Source organism: Pongo pygmaeus, chromosome 9, assembly GCF_028885625.2.
Source record: "Pongo pygmaeus isolate AG05252 chromosome 9, NHGRI_mPonPyg2-v2.0_pri, whole genome shotgun sequence".
NCBI lineage: Eukaryota > Metazoa > Chordata > Mammalia > Primates > Hominidae > Pongo > Pongo pygmaeus.
The window spans coordinates 104,937,388-104,962,089 of record NC_072382.2 but is presented as its reverse complement, the minus strand read 5'-3'; the positions used below and the strand labels follow the sequence as shown (position 1 = coordinate 104,962,089).

The following is a 24,702-nucleotide window of genomic DNA, read 5'->3' as shown; positions in this document are numbered from 1 at the left end:
ACTCTATTATTCTACTAGTTTACCTCTTTACTTGATAGCTTCACAGAGCAGAATCATTCCTCAGCCTCAGAAAATATCACTATTTTTGAAATATTTGTATTATTTGCATGAAAATGAATTTGTTAAAATTCTTTCAAAGGATGAAAAATGTGTTTTTCAAAGCATGTTTAAATTCTGTCACAGGTGGTATTCTTAGAAATCATTTAGGCTATTTGATGAAATGCAAATGAGACTAGTCTGACTTTCACTAAGATCAGATCAGTAAAACACTTTCTGACATTTAGTTTCTAATGAGTTTTTCTGAGGCTGCATTTCTTAATTCAAAGTATAATATAGAATACTTTATATATTGAAATTATCTGCATCCTACATAAATACACGTTAATTAAGAAATAAGCCATCCAGTTTGTTGCTGTGTGAAATAATGAAATACTTAGTAGATCTTGGTTCAAAGAAAAAATATAAAAATTAAAAATGTATGACCCCTTTCTAAAATATTTTGGTCTTTAATAAAAAAATTGTTTCATAAAATTAAGCCCTTTTTGTTCTTTATCTTTCAATATAATCTAAGCCACATTATATTATAATCATAGAAAATGATTTAAAGTTAAATTATCCTTTTTTTTTCAAGTGTTTATGCCACAGGTCACCTACATAATTAACAGCAGAAACAAAACAAGAAACCAAATTTGCCCAGAAATCATATTTTAATCATGAGTACCTCAATGGCTACCCCTCGATTGATATAACTTTCCTAACAATCTTAAAAACCCTACTAAATGAAGCCTCCATTTTATACAATAAGCACAACAACCAATTTCCCACCCTAATACTGATATGATACCTTGAATATACCCTTCTGAAAGCGCTACCTCATATATCATAGCCTAAATCAATTATACCCTAATTATGAGGAACCCCCAACTAAACCTCTGCCAACTCAACTTTAAACCACTGGATTTCTAGAACTGTAAACAATGGTTTATACTTATTTCTTCTTTCCTTGTATTCTAACTTACTTTATACTCAAGTATTTATGCAGTTAATGTAGCTTAATTATTTAAAGCAAGACACTGAAAATATCTAGATGGGTTTGCACAACGCCATAAACAGATAGGTTTGGTCCTGGTCTTTACACATGCAAGCATCCCCACCCCAGTGAAAAATGCCCTCTACATCACCCGGATCAAAAGGAGCAAGTATCAAGCATGCACAAATGCAGCTCAAAATACTTTGCTCAACCACATCCCCATGGGAAACAGCAGTGATAAATATTTAGTAATAAACGAACGTTTAAGCTTTACTGATACATAGGGTTGGTCAATTTCGTGCCAGCCACTGCGGCCATACAATTAACCCAAGCTAATAGAACTCGGCGTAAAGAGTGTTTAAGATCTGCCCTCAATAAAGCTAAACTCCATTTAAGTTGTAAAAAACTTAGGCTGAAATAAAACATACTACGAATGTGGCTTTAATATCCTGAAGACACGACAGCTAAGATCCAAACTGGGATTAGATACCCCACTATGCTTAGCCCTAAACTATAATAGTTATATTAACAAAACCATTCACCAGAATACTAGAAGCAATAGCTTAAAACTCAAAGGACTTGGCGGTACTTTATATCCCTCTAGGGGAGCCTGTTCTATAACCTATAAACCCCGATCTACCTCACCACCTCTTGCCCCCAGCCTATATACTGCCATCTTCAGCAAACCCTAAAAAGGTTATAGAGTAAGCACAAGTAATACACATAAAAACGTTAGGTCAAGGTGTAGCTCATGAGGTGGGAAGAAATGCGCTACATTTTCTATACCCAGAAAATCTCACGACAACCTTTATGAAATCTAAAGACTCAAGGAGGATTTAGCAGTAAACCAAGAGTAGAGTGCTTGGTTGAATAAGGCCATGAAGCACACACACACTGCCTGTCACCTTTTCAAATACTATTCTAGAAATCCATGTTACTAAAATCTCTCTACACACTTATAGAGGAGATAAGTTGTAACATGGTAAGCATACTGGAAAGTGCATTTGGACAAACCAAAGTGTAGCTTAATCCAAAGTATCCAGCTTACCCCTGGAAGATTTCATCATGACCTGACCACTTTGAGCCAAATCTCACTCCAAACCTCACTAAAGACATTATCAAATAATCTTAAACCATCTATCTTATATAAAAGTACAGGCAATGGAAATTTTATCCTAGCACAATAGACATAGTACTATAAAGGAACGATGAAAGAACTGAATCAAGCATTAAAAGCAAAGACAAACCCTTATACCTTCTGCATAATGTATTAACTAGAAATAACTTTACACAGAGACCCATAGCCAAGTCCCCCGAAACCAGACGAGCTACCCAAGAACAGCTGAAGAGCACACCCACCTATGTGGCAAAATAGTGGGGAGATTCATGAGTAGCAGTGACAAACCTACCGAGCCTGGTGATAGCTGGTTGTCCAAGATAGAATCTTAGACAACTCCCTATACCAGATCCTCTAATTAATTTTAATACAGGCCTCCTATTTATACTAGCCACATGAAGCCTAGCCGTCTACTTACCCACAGAATTACTTAGTCCCCCTGTAAGTTTAACTGCTAAAGAGGGACAGATCTTTAGACCCTAGGAAATAACCTTCCTCCAGAGAGTAAAAATTATTACCACCACAGTTGGCCCAAAAGCAGCCAACAATTAAGAAAGCGTTCAAGCTCAACATCTAACTATTTTAAATCCTAATCACTCTACTGAACTCCTAACATTACATTGGACTAATCTATTACTTCATAGAAGCAATAATGTTAATATAAGTAACATGAAGATATCCTCCATCACATAAGCTTACATCAGACCAGAATAACCCACTGACAGTTAACAAACTAATATTAATAAGTGATATAATAAGCACCTTATTATTTATACTGTTAATCCAACACAGGTATTTTTGAAGGAAAGGTTACAAAAAGTAAAAGGAACTCAGCAAATCTTACCCTGCCTGTTTACCAAAAACATCACCTCTAGCATTACCAGTATTAGACATATGCCCAGTGACATATGTTCAACGGCCGTGGTATCCTGACTGTGCAAAGGTAGCATAAGCACTTGTTCTCTAAATAGGGACTTGTATAAATGGCCACATGAGGCTTCAGCTGTCTCTTACTTTTAATCAGTGAAATTGACCTATCCAGCGGGATATAAACAAGATGAGAAGACCCTATGGAGCTTTAATTCATTAATGCAAATAGAAACTCGCCCTAACCCATTACCACTGCATTAAAAATTTTGGCTGGGGTGACCTTGGAGCATAATTTAACCTCAAAACAACCTAAACTAAGATGGCACTAGTCTAAGCGAGTTAACATATATTGACCCCATAATTTAACTGAACAAGTTACCCTACGGATAACAGCTAATCCTATTCTAGAGTCCATATAGACAACAGGGTTTACGACCTCGATGTTGGATCAGGACATCCTAATGGTGTAGCTGCTATTAAGGGTTTATTTGTTCAACAATTAAAGTCCTACGTGATCTGAGTTCAGACTGGAGTAATCCAGGTCGGTTTCTATCTATTTAATATTTCTGCTAGTACGAAAGGACAAGAGAAATAGGGCCCACTTCATAAAGCACCCTCGCCTCATAGATGATACTATCTCAATCAAACAAATCATCACACATCCAACCTGAGAACAGGGTTTAAGATGGTAAAGCCCGACAATTGCATAAAACTTTATAAATCAGAGGTTCAACTCCTCTTCTTAACAATACACCTATAATTAACCACCTCCCATTTATTATTCCCACTATAATTGCTATAGCATTCCTTACATTCATCTAACGAAAAATCTTAGGCTATATACAACTACGCAAAGGATCTAACATTGTAGGCCCCTATGGACTGCTTCAACCATTTGCTGACGCAACAAAACTTTTCACCAAAGAACCCTTATGACCCTCAACATCTACTGTTACCCTTTATATTATTGCTCCAACCCTGGCCTTTTCTATCGCTCTCCTCTTGTGAACTCACCTCCCTATACCGGATCCTCTTATTAATTTTAAATAAAGGCCTTCCTATTTATACTAGCCGCATCAAGCCTAGCCATCTATTCTATGATCAGGATGAGCATCTAATTCCAATTATGTACGAATCAGTGCATTACGAGCTGTAGCCCAGACAAATTTCATATGAAGTCACCCTAGCCATTATCCTATTATCAGTTCTGATAAGTGGCTCATTTAACTTATACGCACTCATCACGAAGCAAGAATTCCTCTGACTACTCCTACCATCACAGCCCCTAGCCATGATCTGATTTATCTCCACACTAGCAGAAACTAACCGGGGCCCTTCTGAGCTAACAGAAGGAGAATCAGAGCCTCAGGCTTCAACATCAAATATGCTGCAGGTTCATTTGCCCTCTTCTTTATAGCATAATATATGAATATAATCATAATAAATGCCCTAACTACTATTTTTCTAGGCGCACTACACACCATACATTCACCAGAACTCTATACCACAAATTTCATTACCAAGACACTCCTTTTAACTACCTGTTTTTATGAATTCCAACAGCATACCCCCATTTCTGCTACGACCAATTCATATCTTCTATGAAAAAATTTTCTACCACTTACACTAGCATTCTGCATATATCTCAATGCCTATTCTAGTTTCCAGCATTCTACCGCAAACATAAATATGTCTGATAAAAGAATTACTTTGATAGAGTAAACAATAGAGGTTTAAATCCTCTTATTTCTAGAACTATAGGAATTGAACCTACCCGAGAATCCAAAATTGTCTGTGCTACCTATTACGCGACGTCCTAAAGTAAGGTCAGATAAATAAGCTATCAGGCCCATACCCCGAAAATGCTGGTTATATCCTTCCTGTACTAATTAATCCACCAGCCCAACTTATTATTTATTTAACTATTTTCACAGGAACTCTTATCACAATACTAGGCTCACACTAATTTCTCATCTGGACAGGCCTAGAAATAAACATATTAGCTCTTACTCCAATCTTAATTAAAAAAAAAATAAATCCCCGCCCTGGAGAAGCAGCCACCAAATATTTCCTTACACAAGCAACCACATCTATAATTCATATGATAGGTATCCTTTCCAATAACCTGTACTCTGGACAATGAATAATAAATACTATTAGTCGATTTTCATCCTTAATAATAGCCCTAGTAATAAAACTAGAAAGAGCCCTCTTTCATTTCGGAGTCCCAAAAGTGACCCAAGGAAGCTCTCGAATGTCTGGCATACTTCTCCTCACAGGACAAAAACTAGCCCCTATCTTAATTATATTTCAAATTTTCCCATCAATAAACACAAATATTCTATCACAATTTTATCCATTATGGTGGGTGGTTGAGGAGGACTTAATCAAACACAAGTACACAAAATCCTAGCCTACTCCTCAATCATATAGGTTGAATGATAGCAGTACTAATTTATAACCCAAGCATTACCATTCTAAACCTGATTATTTGCTTTAACAATCACCGCATTCCTAGCACTCACTCAACCTGAGTATAAATGCTACAACCCTGTCACCATTTCATGTCTGAAACAAACTAACATGGTTAACACCTTTAATCCCACTACTTCTATTATCCCTAGGAGATTTACCTCCACTAACAGGATTTCTGCCCAAATGAGCCATCATTCAAGAATTTACAAAAAACAAGTCTTATTACCCCAACTATTATAGCTATCATAACCCTTCTCTACCTGTACTTTTATATACACCTAATTTATTCTCTCAGTAACAATATTCCCCACATCTAATAATATGAAAATAAAATGACAATTCGAAAGCACAAAACTCATACTACTCCTCCTCTCACTTATTTCTTCTACCCTCCTTTTACCCATCTCTCCAATAATACTAATCATAACTTGGAAATTTAGGTTGAATAAGACCAAGAGCCTTCAAATCCCTTAGTAAGTAAATTACACTTAATTTCTGTAACAGATCTAAGGACTGCAAGACCATTCTGCATCAATTGAATGCAAATCAATCACTTTAATTAAGCTAAGCCCTTGCTAGATTGGTGGAATCCAAACCCACGATAATTTAGTTAACAGCTAAACACCCTAATCAACTGGCTTCAATCTACTTCTCCTGCCGTTGTGTTGGAAAGGCAGATTGAAGCTGCCCCTTTGAATTTGCAACTCAACATGAGAAATCACCTTAGGGCTGGTAAAAAGAGGCCTTGATCTCTGTCTTTAGATTTACAGTCTAATGCTTACTCAGCCATTTTACCTTTTTTTCACTTATGTTCATCAATCATTGATTGTTTTCAACTAACCACAAAGACATCAGAACACTGTATCTGTTATTTGGCGCATGAGTGGGAATAAGGGGCACCGCCTTAAGCCTTCTAATTCGAGCAGAATTAGGCCAACCAGGAACTCTGCTAGGAGATGCTCAGATTTATAATGTTATTGTTACAACCCATGCGTTTGTATTAATCTTCTTTATGGTCATACCAATCATAATTGGGGGTTTTGGTAACTGGCTAGTCCCTCTGATAATTGGGGCACCTGACATGGCATTTCCCCGGATAAATAATATGAACTTCGGACTTCTCCTCCCCTCTTTCCTGCTTGCATCCTCAATGGTAGAAGCCAGTGCTGGAAATGGCTGAACTGTTTATCCCCCTTTAGTAGGGAACTTAATTCATGCAGGAACCTCTGTAGGTATAACCATCTTCTCATTCCACTTGGCAGGTGTTTCTTCTATTTTAGGAGCCATTAACTTTATTACCACAATTTAATATAAAACCCCCAGCCTTATTCCAATATCAAACATCCCTTTTCATCTGATCAGCCCTCATTACAGCAGTCCTTCTCCTCCTTTCTCTCCCAGTTCTAGCCCCCGGCATTACCATACTATTAACTGACTGTAACCTCAATACTACTTTTTTTGATCCTGCTGGGGGAGGCAACCCTATCTTGTATCAACATTTATTCTGATTCTTTGGTCACCCTGAAGTCTATATCCTCATTCTACCAGGCTTTGGAATAATCTCCCATATTGCAACATATTATTCTGAAAAAAAGGAACCATTTGGGTATATGCGCACAGTATGAGCTATAATATCAATTGGCTTCCTAGGGTTTATCATATGAGCTCACCATATATTTACAGTAGGAACAGACGTAGACACACGGGCATACTTCACTGCCACTGCTGTAATTATTGCTATCCCTACTGGCATCAAGGTCTTTAGCTGATTAGCTACAGTGCATGGCGGTAACATCAAATGATCTTCCGCAATATTCTGAGCCCTAGGATTCATTTTCCTATTCACAGTTGGAGGTCTAACCAGCATTATATTAGCTAATTCATCACTAGACATTATCTTACATGACACATATTATGTTGTAGCCCATTTCCACTACATCCTATCAATAGGAGTGGTATTCGCCATGATAGGGTGCTTTGTCCACTGATTCCCCTTATTTTCAGGTTTTACAATTAATCAGACTTAGGCTAAAATCCACTTCACCATTATATTTATACGTGTTAATTTAATCTTTTCCCCATAGCACTTCCTCAGCCTATCTGGTATGCCCCAACATTACTCTGATTATCCTGATGCACACACCACATGAAATATTATCTCATCAGTAGGCTCACTTATCTCACTAACAGCAGTTATACTAATAATTTTGATGAACTGAGAAGCCTTTGCTTCAAAATGAAAAGTTCTAACAACTGAACAATCATTTACTAATTTAGAGTGACTTTACAGCTGTCCTCCACCTTACCACACATTCGAAGAACCAACCTGCATGAACACCTAAGCAAAAAAGGAAGGAATCGAACCTCCAGAAACTGGTTTCTAGCCAATCCCATAATCTCTATGACTTTCTTGATAAGATATTAGTAAAATCATTACATAACTTTGTCAAAGTTAAGTTATAGGTTAAACCCTGTATGTCTTAACGGCTCATGCAGTTTAGTTAGGCCTTCAAGGTGCTACATCCCCTATTATGGAAGAATTACTCACTTTCCATGACCATACTCTTATAATTATTTTCCTAATTAGTTCCCTGGTCCTATATATTATTTCCCTAATACTCACAACAAATTAATTCATACTAACAGCATAGATGCCCAAGAAATCGAGACTGTCTGAACTATCTTACCTGCCATTATCTTAATTTTAATTGCCCTCCCATCCCTACGTATTCTATAACAGATGAGGTTCACAACCCTTCTATTACCATCAAAACAATTGATCACCAATGATATTGAAGCTATGAGTATACAGAACATGAAAAGTTAGGCTTTGATTCTTATATAATCCCAACAGCAGACTTAAAGCCAAGAGAGTTTCGACTCCTTGAAGCTGATAACTGAACAGTTCTCCCAATAGAGGTACCCATCTGTATATTAGTCTCATCCGAAGACGTCCTGCACTCATGAACTATTCCCTCATTAGGCATCAAAACAGATGCGATTCCTGAATGCTTAAACTACCTTGACTGCTACATGACCAGGCCTTTACTAAGGACAGTGCTCAAAAATTTCTAGGTCTAACCACAGTTTTATACCTATTGTCCTAGAATCAATTCCCTTAAAAAATTTCAAAACTTGATCCACAACCACACTATAATATCACTGTAAAGCTACTTAGCTTTAACCTTTTAAGTTAAAGACTGAGGGGGTCTACACCTCTCTGCAGTGAATGCCTCGACTAGATATTTCCACACAATCTATTGTTATCTTGTCAATAATCATAACTTTATTCTACATTATTCAGTTAAAACTATCAAATTTCATTTATTACACACCCCCTACACAAAAAATAATCAAAATGCAAGAACATTTAACCTCTTGAGAATGAAAATGAATGAAAATTTATTCACCTCTTTTATTACCCTGACATTTCTAGGTCTACCCATAGGAGTATTAACCATTTTATTTCCCACCATACTATTTCTAACCTCCAATCATCTAATTAGTCATCTCCTGATCTCCATTCAACAATGAATAGTTCAACTTGTACTAAAATAATAATTACCCATAACATTAAAGGACAAACCTGATCCCTAATACTGATATCCCTAATTTTCTTCATTGCCTTGACTAATCTCCTTGGGCTTCTACCCTATTCATTTATACCAACTACCCAATTATCAATAAATCTAGGTATAGCAATCCCCTTATGAGCAGGCACAGTCATTACAGGCTTCCAGTTTAAAATGAAAATCTCCTTAGCCCACTTTTTTACCACAAGGCAGACCCATACCACTTATTCCTGTATTGGTAGTCATTGAGACTATTCGCCTATTCATCCAACCAATAGCATCAGTTGAGTGACTAATAGCCAACATTACAGCTGGCCACCTACTAATACAGTTAATCGGAGGAGCCACACTAGTACTATCAACTATTAGTCTTCCCACAGCTTCAATTGCTTTCATTATTTTAATCCTACTAACCATTCTCGAATTCGCCATAGCCCTTATTCAGGCTTATGTCTTTGCACTACTAGTAAGCCTCTATCTACATGACAACACGTAATGACCCACCAAACACATGCCTACCATATAATCAACCCCAGTCCCTGACCATTAACAGGGGCTCTCTCAGCAATTCTAATAACATCTGGCCTGGCCATGTGATTTCACTTCAACTCTATGACTCTTTTAACCCTAGGCCTACTAACCAATACACTAACTATATATCAATGATGACGTGATATTATCCAAGAAAGCACATTTCAAGGCCACCGTACAACAATTGTCCAAAAAGGCCTCTGATATGGAATAATCCTATTTATTATCTCAGAAGTATTCTTCTTTGCTGGTTTCTTCAGGGCATTTTACCACTCTAGTCTAGCTCCTACACTAGAATTAGGGGGACATTGACCTTCAACAGGCATTTCCCCTCAACCCCTTAGAAGTACCCCTCCTGAATACATCTGTATTACTTACATCAGGGGTTTCAATTACTTGAGCTCACCACAGCCTAATAGAAGGTAGTCAAAAACAGATAATTCAAGCACTATCCAACATTATTACTTTAGGTATTTAAATATAGGAGGTATTCACCCTCCTATAAATCTCAGAATATTTTGAAACCTCCTTCATTATCTCTGATGGGTTACCTCTTACCTCTTCACTGTCTCTGATGGGTTACCAATTACCTCTTACATTTTTCATTAATATCACATAGAACCATCTTGAAATATCTTATTCCAGGCCCTAACTTAACTACCTCTTCCTGAGATAAGAATTACAGTAACCTACATGGTATTCCTATTTCTATAAACTTATTTTGCACAATGATACCAGATAAATGCTTGAAGAGCTTTTCAAAATAAAATTATCCTAAAATAACAAGAACAGCATTTGTAGGGTGCTTGCTATGTGCCAAGCACTGTACCGATGTTTTAATTCTCGTAATAATCCCATGAGGCAGGTACCATTATTACCCTCATTTTACAAATGAGAAAAGAGAAGTTTAGAGACGCTTAATTAACATACCCAAGGTTACACAGTCGCTATGTGGTAGAATAGAACTCAAACAGGCAGACATATTCCAGCAGTCACATTCTTAGCCATTTTGCTCTATTATTTCTACATATAAATATCATTATTGCCTATAGCATTTAATCCAAGTTCCTTTCTTTGGCTTCAGAGACCTCAAAATCTGATCCAATCCTAATTATACTTCATTGTGTATCAGTCCTACTAGACTTACTGTTCTCTTCTACATGTCATCTTCCTATATTATTATTTTCTCTTCTAATTCAACAGCAATTCATCTTAATGATACATTTTGCTCTGTACAGCATACAGTTGGATAAGGAAATATACTCTCAAGAGCATTTATATTTTGATATATAAATTTGAAGCATTTACATTTATTATGACAACAGGACATACCCAGATTCAAATCCTGATTCTGGAACTCTTTGCTGTGTGATTCTGGTTATGTAACACCCCACTGCCTCAAATTCATCACAGTAAAATGGAGATAACAGTATGTCACTCAGGATGTTACTGTGATGATTAAATGAGTTAATTAAATAAAGTTTTTAGAAAGTTTAGAATCCTTTCCAACTGGTTCCTTCACTGTGCCAATAATCTTTCATGACTGACAATATATCTACTCCAAATTAAAAACAACTTAGTTACAATCTGTGGTACAAATCAAAACTATACTATTTTGATAATCATGGTTGATTAACAGAGATGGCAATCTATGTACAAAGAAAAAACAATGCAAGACATTCTTTTTCAAGGTAAAATAAAAAAGAAGACAAAGATGCCAGAGTAGACCTTTCTGTACACGTAGAAAAGCACTGGATATTTTAATGTTAGTATATGTGAATGTAGGAAGTTCTAGGAAGGCTATTATTTTATATTCAAACAGAGAGGACTGTTAGGTTGACTATCAGAGGTTTCCCTATATTGAGTATAAACAGCAAGGCGGGTGAAAAAAAAGGAAAACTTAATTCCTATAGCACTCCAGTGAAATATTTTCCAGATACCAACTTCTGCAAAGTTTCTCTTCTCCAAACAGCTAAAATAAATCTATGCAGAACATCCCATATTTTTGTTTCTATCAAATAGATATAAAATACATGGATTTTATTATCATTTAAAATGGTCCAATTTTTCAGCACAAGAAGTGTTGATTTCCCCTTCTTCTAAAAGTATCTAGACTTTTCACTGGTAGTCATCATTTCCTTACTCTCAGTATATGTGTTAAAGGCAAAGATAAATCCATCCCCAGCTCCAGGAAGAGGCATTTGGCTGAAGCTCTGGTCAATGAGAGCTTTGCACACACTGCCCACTGAACTAGTATGGGAATAGGCATAACGCATGAGCCAACTGATTTTAATCAAAGCAAATCCTAAGATTTTTGTGTGCGTTACTGGAAAACACGAGTTCTTTCTGTTGGACTTGGAGCTTGGAATATAAAACTCAAGCTCATGTATAGGGGACCTGCCCCAAAGTGAAATCAACATAGATTTCATTATATATGCAACACTAGATAGCTAACATAAACTGACATCCTAATGACAATTTAAGTTCCTACATCAAGCTGGCATAATGCTAGATACCACTGGATTCTTCAGTTACATCAGCCAATTAATTTTTATATGGCTTAAGCCAGTGTGACTTGGGTCTTCTGCTATTCACTATATGATTCCTGACAAATATATGTGTGATGGAGGAGTCACTTATAACAATGAAATAAAAATATACAGTTAGTACTTGCTTACCTTTTGGTTTAATAAAGCACTTGCCAATTTTTGTACTTCTGAACTCAATAAAGTAGTTCCTCTGATGACTTTGCTGAGAGCAGCAAGAGACTGGTGAACACTTTGTACTAAACGAATAGCATTAAATTGTTCAAGAATGATGAATGACAGTATTGGAGATCCTTGTCGATCGTTAGGAGGAGGCACTTTCTGATGTATCAGGTTTGAATTCTAAAAGAAAAATGTCGTAATATTTACTGAATAGCAACACAGAATAGCAACACAGATCACCGATATATAAAACGCTTTGAAACTTATTTAAACCTTTTGTTCTATTCTGTTTTAAAAACTATTTTGAAATGCTTTTATTTTATAAATGGTCAAATATATTAAGTCAGCAAATACACACGAAGGGAATTCTGGAGTTCCTCAACATTTAAAGTGGTGTGTGGGCCAGGCACGGTGGCTCCCATCTGTAATCCCAGCACTGTCGGGGGGCCAATGCAGGTGGAACATTTGAGGTAAGGAGTTTGAGACCAGTCTGGCCAACATGGTGAAACCCCGCCTCTACTAAAAATACAAAAAAAAAAAAAAAAAAATTAGCCGAATATGGTGGTGTGCACCTGTAACCACAGCCACTCAAGAGGCTGAGGCAGGAGAATTGCTTGAATCCCGGAGATGGAGTTTGCAGTGAGCCAAGATTGTGCCACTGCACTCCAGCCTGGGCGACAGAGTGAGACTCCATCTCAAAAAAAAAAAAAAAAAAATGGTGTGGGAAATGAGAATTAAGAATAGTGAAAGGGAAACCACATTAAGTAATAGTATGGTAAGAAAAGAAAGTAGAAAAAATGGCATCCCGTAAGTCAATGCAAAGAGATCAGAACAGCTGCAATACTACTCGACCACTACAAAGAGAGCAGAAGAGATCATGGTTTTAAAATAAAATGTGAATGGGCATTTATTTCCATTTGAAAATTACAACACAAAACCACAGTAAAACCAAAAACGAAATCTTGTGCTCAAGATCAGTGAACATTATATCTTAGTATTTATTTCTATATATATGCTTTAAACAAGGCCTGTGATATACGACAGTTCTGGGGTTTCTTAAGAAAAACTGAAGGAATCCCATTTGTTTCCAAACAGCTTATGTTATTAAGAGAAAAAAAATCACTTTCAATAATTAAAAGAAAAAGATCACTTTCAATAATATTCTAAAAGTGTCAAAGAACTGCCAAGAAATAATTTTGGAAAGTGCTATTCTCTCACCTACTACTCATTATCTTAATTTTCTCTATGTATTCTGCTTATAATCTTCATTAAGGATCACTTCTTCTCATTCTACTAGTTGCCACATTGATGAGTCTATGGTGGCACTGTTGCTTTTTCATCTATTTAGCATAATAAGTAATTTAACCTACCATGGTTATTGCCATTAAATAAATCAACATTAAGTAAATTTTATTAGCATAAAATCATTCCTAAAAGCACATTCAGGCTATGAGCTTAAATGTTGATATTTTTATCCCTATCACTGCTATATTTACAATATTAATACTCTGAAATCATTTTTGAGATACACACATACTGAATCCAGAGAGGGAAAAAGTCTAATATTATAAAAAATTAATTAGAATTAACTACTTGTCAGAGCATGCAATAAATAATATTTAGCACATCTCCGTCCTAAATCAACTAAGTAATAAAATTCAAATAAAATTTGAGTTATAGACCTTCTGTAATCCTTTATATTAAAACAGGGTTCCTGGAAGTAAATAATATGTGGTATTTAAATATTTATCAATCATATACTAAGCAAGATTAACAAGTACTAATTTAGTTTGTTTCAAAGTACATTTTGTGGATTTTAATCCATTTCATTAGGTTGATAGCACTGTTTGCACTGTCACTTAATAGAACAAAAACACTCAAACTTAGATCATTGAAGCAAGATTCCATTTATCTACAATCCAAGAAAATAGGTAGCTAAATGTACTAAACATTTTATTTTTTATTTATTAACTTTTTCTTGACAGGGTCTTACTCTGTCTGTCACCAAGGCTAGAGTGGCTCACTGCAGCCTCGACCTCCCGGGCTCAGGTGATCCTCCCACCTCAGCCTCCTCAGTAGCTAGCAATACAGGCACCCATCACTACACCCAGCTAATTTTTGTATTTTTTTGTAGAGACAGGTTTTTGCCATGTTGCGCAGGCTGGTCTCAAACTCCAGGACTCAAGTGATCAACCTGTCTTGGCCTCCCAAAATGCTAGGATTACAGGCATGAGCCACCATGTCCAGCCTAAACTTTTTAAAAGGTTGATTTAGCAATCCCCACAATATCCAAGCTGAAACTAACTCAATTCTAAAAATAAATACAGCTGCTTTAAACATTCTCAAAAGATGAATGGAGCATATTTATGCAATAGCAACATGTTAAATTGTATGTTACATAGTCTTGAAAATAAACTCGACATTTATAATTCAAATATAGCTAACAATCACAAAATGAGTATGTTACGACAACTATGCAGTATGCTTTTTGATGAACCTAGCAAGTGACAGCCATATGTTTACTCAATTGATAACTAGGGATTTTTTTTAATGAGTAAATACAATTGATTGAATTGTATATTTTTGAAGGATTGCTTTTGACATTTTAAAGTTCATCTTGTCCTTAAAAAGCTCGGTGTATACAGACAAAATCATTATCTGATCATGGAGCTGCTAGGAGGGAATACGGTTTTCTTAATTCCTTTCTGTCTGCCTTTCTTTCTCTCATTCTGTCTCTATTTATTTTTAGTGATTTAGATACAAGTGCAGGTTTCTTACATGTATATAATGCATAGCGGTGAAGTCCACACTTTTAAAGTACTCATCACCTATGAAGTACAATGTTCACTATTCAGGTATTTTTTCAACCCTTACCCACCTCCCACCTTTTACAGTGCCCCATATCTATTATTCCACTTTGTATGTCCATGTGTACCCATCGTTTAGCTCCCATTTATAAGTCAGAGCATGTGGTATTTGACTTTATTTCTAAGTTATTTCACTGAGGATAATGGCCTTCAGCTCCATCCATATTGCTACAGAAGACATAATTTCATTCTTTTTTATGGCTGCATGGTACTCCATGGTGTGTGTGTATACAGGTTATCAATATTTTAAAACTTAACTATTAAGCAAGGAAACTCATTTAGGCAAGAAAAATTTGTCTAATTTGATACAATTTAGGTGTGAAACCAGGTTGTTTGTGTTTTAACTGAAATAATTTCCTAGGTGGGATACTATTTTAGACCTAAGTGAATGGATGACACATGAAAGTAGCATTCTTTTTGTTCGTTGATAATTGAGCTTCTAGAAATGATTCTCCCTCAGAAAGAATTTTTGTCACCAGAGTACACTCAAGCAATGGCTAGACCAGAGTTTAGCATGTTTATCGGTAAAAGTCCAGATAGTAAACATGTCAGGCTTTGTGGGCCATAAGGTCTCTGTTGTAACTACTCAATTCCGCTGTTGTAGGATGAAAATAGTCACAGACAATATAAACAAATAGGCATGACTGGGTTTTAATAGAACTGCATTTACAAAAATAGCAGCAGGCTGGATTTGGCCTATTCCTGAGCTGCAGTTTGCCACCCTCTCGACTAGGTTATCACTTGTACAAGGTGTTATGGGGATTGATACAGAGTCTAGATAACATCAGAGTCCTTCTCAGATATGTGACTCAGTGAAATTCATAAGATGTAAAATGTAGCCTCTGCTGTGTATATTTATCCATAGCTTATAAAACAGTAATAAACAAATGGACAAAGGTATTTTTTTCCAGATTAGATGATCATGTCTTAGTTCAATGTATGTTTTCTATGATAAGGAAGATAAAGATAACAAAAGACTCAATGAACAGTCACTTTAAAAAGCAAAAAAGGAAATTAGATAAAGATAACAAAAGACTCGATGAACAGTCACTTTAAAAAGCAAAAAAGGAAATTAGAAGTAAAAACAAAGTTGGAGTGGCTCTGTAAGGGTTAAAGAAAAGGGAAAAATACCTTCACTTCCATGTAATGGAAATTCTACCTTTGCCCTCAAGTAACCCTTCATTCCTCTTTAGATAATCATTTCCTATCATCTGGGCAGAAGCCCTTCCCAAGTCTTAGTCCACATAGCTCTGGAAGAGTTGATTCAACTCAGTTCCACAAATTAATTTGTAATTTGAATTGGGGCTTAACTAATGAGAGTGTTCCCTTCTCCTGACCACAGTGACTGATTCAGGGATGGCAGCATGACCAAATGGAGACAATGAAATGTGGTAAGAATTCTGCTGGGTATTCTGAAAAATAGGTAACTGTTTCTTTCTACTAGACTTGAACCTGAGGGATCATAAGTTAGAGAATAGCTGCAAAAATTCTGTGATAATAAAGAGAGGCTGTATGAAAAATGGTGCCAATACAGAGGAGAAGTGTGTGTGTGTGTGTGTGTGTGTGTGTGTACATATATATAAATATATATGATATATATGTATATCAGTGATACAATGATCATATGTAATATACATGATCACACATATGTATATATTCCAGCACATCAGATCTTTCAGTATATTATATATGAGGATATACATAATACATAATAAGAAATATATATGTATATAGAAATCACTGGGTCCTCATGACATTCTTTCAAGTTTCTTGAAACAAGCTATGAAAAAAATATTTTAACATCTTTTCAGTCATATACACCATAAATTTCCATTTTTCACGTAAGTCAGTTTGAGCTGAGTTTTCCAATTACTTGCAATCTAAAATGTCTTAACTGATTAATGCAAGTTCAACAGACAACTTTCCCAAGCATCTGCAATCAGAAAGGTCAAAATATTACATATCTAGATTAAATTATGCCCATATCTGCATATCTGTACATTATGTACATATCTGCATTAAATTAAATCCACAAGTGGATTTCTGGCAAAACTATGGAAAGAGGAGGGTAGGGAAGGGAATAAAAAAGGAAAGAAAACAGCATTATGAGTTTGGTGAGTTCAAAGAATTGAAAGATTATAGAATTTCTGACCACCCATTTCATAGGACAGCTGGCTGCCTTACTGTACCAAAAGCCAGTTATTAGTGGACAGAGCTTAGATTTCTAAACCTTTTATACCTAGTAACAACTATAGTCATACCTCAGAGGATTGGATCCTCTCTCCTCCCATAGCACAGGGTATCCACATCACAATTACTTTTGCACCAATCTTACTTCAAACAAAAGCTCCTTTGCATTAGCTCTGTTTGTCCACTAATAACTGGCTTTTGGTACAGTAAGGCAGATGGCTATCCTATAAAATGGGTGGCCAGAAATTCTATAATCTTTCAACTCTTTGAACTCACCAAACTCATAATGCTATTTTCTTTCCTTTTTTAGTCCCTTCCCTACCCTCCCTCTTGGTATTGAGCCTCCCTCAATACCAAAATCCATGGATGCTCAAATCCCTTATATAAAATGGGGTAGTATTTGCACATAAACTGCACACATAATCCTGTATACTTTAAATAATCTCTAGGTTACTTACAACACCTAATACAATGTAAGTAAGCATTATGTAAGTAGTTGTTATACTGTATTGTGTTTTTTATTTCAGGATATTTTCAATCTATGGTTGGTTGAATTTGCAGACATGGAACCTACAGATTCGGAGATCCATATTCCTTTTCATACCAAATTGTCAGGTGGATCAAATAAAACCCAAACAGTCATGTTTTAGTTGCAATTAAAGATATGTTATTTAATTGAGCAAGCAGAATTCAACCAGGGAAAGTGTGTAATAAATACCCAATAAATTGTTTAAATCACAAGTGTTGAAGAACTGAAATAAAGGGCAAAAACACAGGAAACTAGTAGATCAAGTAAAGCCAAGGCTGAAAGAGAAGGGGAGTTGATATGGTTTGGCTGTGTCCCCACCCAAATCTCATCTTGAATTCCCACATGTTGTGGGAAAGACCCAGTGGGAGGTAATTGAATAATGGGGGTAGGTCTTTCCCGTGTTGTACTCGTGATAGTGAATAAGTCTCATGAAATCTGATGGTCTTATAAAGAAGAGTTCTCCTGCACAAGCTCGCTCTCTTTGCCTGCCCACATCCACGTAAGAAGTGACTTACTCCTCCTCGCCTTCCACCATGATTGTGAGGCCTCCCCAGCCATGTGGAACTGTAAGTCCATTAAACCTCTTTCTTTTGTAAATTGCCCAGTCCCCATGTGTCATTATCAGTGCGTGAAATGGACTAATACAGGAGTGTTCTGAAAGATCTGAGGCATGGAAGCTAATGCTATTATGTATTTCTAAAAGAAAAATCAGGAGAAACCTACAGAACACTAATACAGAGGAGCTTTTGTTTGAAATAAGGTTGGTGCAAAAGTAATTGTGATTTTGCCATTTTAATAAAAACTATGAAACTCTCAAGGCATATGAAATTAGCAAATAATTTTAAAGCAAATTATTTTTTAAAGTAGGCTATTAATAGAAAAGATGGCACATTAATACAAATTTTTATTTGTAGGAAAGTATTTTTAATATGATATCTGCTCCATAATTTGGCCTGAGGAATGATTCTGCTCTGTGAAGCTATCAAGTAAAGAGGTAACCTAGTAGAATAATAGAGTAACAACACAATCTCACATTAAGAGGCCTAACACAGACCATGATATTTAAGAGGAAGAATGGCTAATTTTCATGGAGTACTGACTATGTCAGGCATATGCCTTTCAGTACAAAGTTATTTTGTTACATTTTAAGTTTTGGCTGGGTGCCATGGCTCACGCCTGTAATCCCAGCACTTTGGGAGGCCGAGGTGGGTGGATCACCTGAGGTCAGGAGTTCGAGAGCAGCCTGGCCAACATGGTGAAACCCAGTCTCTACTAAAAACACAAAAATTAGCTGGGCGTGGTGGTGCACACCTGTAATTCCAGCTACTCGGGAGGCTGAGGCAGGAGAATCACTTGAACCTGGGAGGCGGAGATCACAGTGAGCTGAGATCGCAGCATTGCACTCCAGCCTGGGTAACAAGAGCTATACTCTGTTTCCAAGAAAAAAAAAGTTTCAGGAATATAAATGTGTGAGAGAAGGGTGGGTTATGAAGAATAATGTAGAATATCATACATTTGAGATTTTTGTACCTGCTTAAAGGAAACCAATAGGAAGACATTTTTTTTTCAAAATTGACTTACACTGATAAGTTTATCCTTTCCTCCATGTCCACCTAAAAATCAAATGATGTATATTTTTCCATGAAATGCCTTTTGGTGTGCTTTATGTACATGACTGATTCTTAGAAAGCCAATAAGATAGCCCTAAATACTTTTGTGTGTGTGTGTGGTGTGTTTTAAAGTATGAGGAGAGTGCAACTGCTCTCAAAGAGTAAGCTAGTTGGTTCAATAACTTTATGGCTAAAAGGAAGAGTTAGCATTTCAACAGCTAATGTACAGACTCAATGAGAAAACCAAAAATAATTCCAACACCACATAACATCACCACTGAACAAAAAAAGGAAGTCTACAAACAAAGCATAATCATTTAATACACATATATAACTTATTTCACAGTTGCTCAAAATAAAAACATTATTTCAGCTTCTATTTCAAGTAGGGCTAGCTGCTGCTGAAAACAACCAAAAATGTTGAATAACATATTAAAGCATATTCTTAAATGCACCCAAATTTAACTATCAGTTCAGAAGTAAGGCAAGATTATTCAGAAAGCTAAGTGTTGAGTTTTTAATCTTCATCTCTATTTACCTCATCTTGAATGTGAATAGAGGTATTCTAGATCACAGATTTCTTATTAATTCTCTCATAGTAACTAAGTGTGTTGCCCCTACTTCTCGCCCCAGGCCTTATTTCTGGGGCAGTCACATGAAAACCAGATCAATTATCCTATTCAAATAGACAGATCTTCCATTGGATAGGTACAAGGGTAGAGAAAAATGGTTTTTCTCTAGTTATAAAGAGGAAGAAGTCAGCTGTCCTCTTTCCTTTGAAAGGGGATGTCTAGGAAATGTAATGTGACTGAATTCTAAAGAACACTGTGGTATGTAAATAAAATCTCTCCAGGAGCCAGATGACCTAGAGATGATTCCAAGTTTTAGAGCTTTATTCCTTTTGATATGTAAATATTTAAGGAGATAATGCGATAGTCCCTCCAGGACTCTGGATTTAATATAGGAATTTAGGCCCTTTGGCCCTTTTCTGGAAGCTAATATAAGTTTTATTATCCTTTCTGATCAGACCAATAAACTAGGCAATGGCCACAAATTTAATTCTATAGTAGATGAAGAGTCATAAGACTAGGGTTGTTTACACAGAAACACTGAGAATGTAACACGCTGACAGATCAGATTCAGCTGAAAAAAACAGTGAACCAGAAGACAGTTCTGTAGAATTTATTCAGAATGCATCATGTAGAAAAAAAGATGGAAATTATGAGAAATAAGACACATGATGAAGAGAGAGAGAAAGGTCTAATAAATATCCAATCAGAGTTCAAGAAAAGAGAGATAGTGAAGTAGTCAAAATTTAAAGAGTAACTCAGACATTGATAGTACTGATCAACACCACTAATGAAAATTCAAAAAGCCCATTAAATCTTACCCAATTTTTTTTAAAAAATGAATTAAATAAAGAGAAAAAGAACACAATTCCATACTCAATCTCAACAGTATAAATGCAGAAAATCAAGGTAAAGAGATCTTAAAAGCAGCAAGAAAAGATAGATCGAAGAAGCAAAAATTGACTTCTCAACAACAGAAACTAGAAAAGACAGAATTCTATCTCAACTCTACCTTCAGTATAATGAGACATTAGATGTTAATACAGAATAGCATACCCTTTAAGACAGAGGGCAAATTAAAGGCATTTTCAGATAAATAAGAACTCAAGAGTTCACAACCAAAAGATACTTTCTACACTACAAGCAGATGCAAAGTGAAACCAAACAGAATGTCTGAGATGCAGGAAGAAATAAAGAACAATACAAGGGATAAACATCGGGCAAATCCAAATAAGCATTATGTACATGACTACAACAACAAGAAAGATGGACTAAAATATAAAATCATAATTGCATATAAAGTTGGAATTGAGTACAATATACTAAACTTCTTGAACTGTCTGGGAGTTATGCAAATATACTGAGTTTAACTTTGATAAGCTATGTATGTACAAAAAAATATATAGAATACCAACTAAAAAGTAAAAAATGCATATAAGTTGTAAACTAGGAAAAAGAAACGTTAGAAAATAATCAGTCTAAAGGAAGATGAGTAAAAAAAAAAAGTAGAAAAAATATAAAATGTATAATTAAATCAAATTAACATAAACAGACTAAATACTCCAGTTATAGATCAGGCATAATCCATCTGTAGGCTCTTTATAAGAGACACCCATAAAAAAACTTGAGAAAGTTAACGTTAAAAGTATAAATTAGGATATATCTAGCAAAAAATAACCAAAAGAAAACTGATATACATATATTAATATAAGAAAAATAGGAAAAACATAAGCGCTAAAGAGAATCACTTTACGATGATAAACATTCAATATATCAAGAAGAGATAACATTCTGAACCTGTATAAATAAAACAAATGAACAAAATACCATTTTGTGTATGTGTAGTAGTATAAGCTTTGAATTAAAACATTTTATACTAAAAGATAAAATGAGAGGACAGCAGTCAACAATAGCAGAATATTCATTCTCTTCAAACATAACAAAATGTTATTGCATAGTGGGCCATAAAGCAAATCCCAACAAATTTCAAAAGATTACTGTCATAAGACCATATTCTCTAGTCATAATGTGGTTATACATAATAGAAATCTATACCTAAAAAGTAATCAAGACAGTAAAGAATGAGTAAAAAATGGAGCATGGAAGATGAAGTTACAATGAAATTTAGAAAATACTTAAAACTGAACAATAATGAAAACATACCTATCAAGCTGTGGGTTATAGTTAAAATAGTGCTCAGTAATATAGCCTTCCGTGCTTTTATTAAGATTTTTAAAAGGAAAGGCCGGGCATGGTGGCTCACGTCTGTAATCCCAGCACTTTGGGAGGCTGAGGCGAGCGGATCATGAGGTCAGGAGACCGAGACCATCCCGACTAACACGGTGAAACCCCGTCTCTACTAAAAATACAAAAAAATTAGCCGGGCGTGGTGGCGGGCACCTGTGGTCCCAGCTATTCAGGAGGCTGAGGCAGGAGAATGGCGTGAACCCGGGAGGCGGAGCTTGCAGTGAGCCAAGATCGCGCTACTGCACTCCAGCCTGGGCGACAGGGCGAGAATCCATCTCAAAAAAAAAAAAAAAATTTAAAAGGAGAAAGAATTACCAAATTAACCACCCAAATCAAGAAGCAAAACATTAGAGAAAAAAACCAATAAAATTAAAGGATGTGCAAATGAAAAGGCATATTCTATTATGTAGGAGGTATTATCTCTCAGCATATATGTTTGTGAAGCTGGGGCTAACTCTGCAAACTGAAGTTCTCCTTTACAGATGATGTCCTGTTAGGTTCTGCCAATGGGATTTCTATAGAAGAATGGGAAGCAGGAATAGAGGAAAAGGAACTTCCTTCTTCCTGTTCATTTGAGATTCTTTTCAGTATCCTTCCAACAACAGCAGTTGGCTCCAGTGTCCAGCTTATTTTGGCACCCTCAGCATCAGCCAAAGAATCCCCCCTCAAACACATCAGTACTTCTGAAGAGCAGCACTCCTTCCTCAGAGGTCTAAATCTGGCTCCGAGGGGTCTTTCTCCAATTCTACATCCAGATTACCTCAGACTCTTTGATTCCCTTTGTTCCTCTAGCTCTAGGGGAGGTAGCTGCTTCCTGCAAATATCTGTTATTCCACTGTTCCCTTTTTGCTTTTTGAGCTCTCCAACATGTGTTACCAATTCTCTATATTAAATTATCCATTAAAATACCTAGTATTTGTTCTACTTTGCTGACTGAAATGCTGTAAGTAAATGACATAATTTTTATTATCAAAAGGAATGAAACATATCAGTTTAGGAGGAGGGGCACAGATAAAGTTTTACTAAGAACTAAATTCAAAGGGAAATCTTTCACCTGGGACATACAGAACAGTGAATTAGTTTGTGGAGTTTCAGAAGTGTTAGCAAAAAGAAAGCTCTAAGCACAACTAAGAAATGCTTTCATCCAACCAAGGTATGTATTACAAATAAGTATCGTACCACAAAGTTTTGAAAAATGGTATATAGCAATCATTTTATGACTTACCTTGATTAATAGGAAAGAAAATTGGACAAGACTCTGAGAGGAAGAAATTATCAATTTTAAAGATATTTTTAGTTCAGCAACCTAAGAAAGTACTGTTTTTGTTACTTTCTTAATTTTATTTAACTTCAGCATATTCTTTAGAAATTAAGCTATTCCAAGTCTACAAGTTTAATTTGGCAGATACATAAATCTAGGGAACATTCTGGACAAAAATATAGTTACTGGTTCAGCTCTTGTTCAGAAAAAAAGTCTATCACCTATTTTTCTCTCAAACAGATTCTACCAGCCCAAAAGAGATTGTTTTATATGCACCTCTTACCAATCATATGGGTAATTTAAATGAGAATTAATGGGAGTTCTGAAGCTATATAAAGTAGATGTAAATTGGTTAGAATGTCAGTAATTCTCAATAGTTATCACCATCAACCAGGTATTAAAAATTGCTGAGTGGTAGCTGGTACGTAATAAAAATTTTAAAGCAAGAACTGACCTTTCAGAGGCATACATGTAGAATACTAAAGAAGATTAGATTCTTCGGGTGTTATACTTTTCAGTATTTTGCTTTTCAAATTATTGTTTTCAAACTTACTGAATTTTTCAGAATACCAGGAAAAATTACACAAAAATAAGATGTTAAAATGTGTATTTGAACAGTTTACACAATAATGAGTTAACCATTAACACAAAGTAATGTTAAAAGTTATATACTTAAATATATATTTTACCAAAAAATATAGTCACTAACATCACTAAAAATTTGAAGACACAGTCTTAATCTTCAAGCATGAACGTCTAAATTAATAAAAGATCAGGCACAATGGCTCACGCCTGTAATCCCAACACTTTGGGAGGCTAAGGCGGGTGGATCACGAGGTCAGGAGTTCAAGACCAGCCTGGCCAAGATGATGAAACACCATCTCTACTAAAAATACAAAAATTAGCCAGGCATGGTGGCAGGTGCCTATAATCCCAGCTACTCGGGAGGTTGAGGCAGAGAACTGCCTGAACGCGGGAGGTGGAGGTTGCAGTGAGCCGAGATCGCGCCACTGTACTCCAGCCTGGGTGACAAAGCGAGACTCCGTCTCAAATACATAAATAAATAAAATAAAATAAATAAAATAAAAGATATTGAATATGGCAATGTCACAAACACTACTAGTGC

General features: G+C 35.8%; 1 protein-coding gene across 6 annotated transcripts in view; it reads right to left on the bottom strand.

Annotated features, from left to right (window-relative positions):
- The window catches only part of DYNC2H1 (dynein cytoplasmic 2 heavy chain 1), a 359,810-nt gene that overhangs the window by 70,710 nt on the left and 264,398 nt on the right, over positions 1-24,702 (bottom strand). For all 6 annotated transcript variants that reach the window (XM_054438209.2, XM_063672124.1, XM_063672125.1 and 3 more), the window contains one exon: positions 12,274-12,483. In XM_054438209.2, the coding sequence (XP_054294184.2) occupies positions 12,274-12,483 (210 nt within the window). The remainder of the gene's footprint in view (positions 1-12,273; positions 12,484-24,702) is intronic.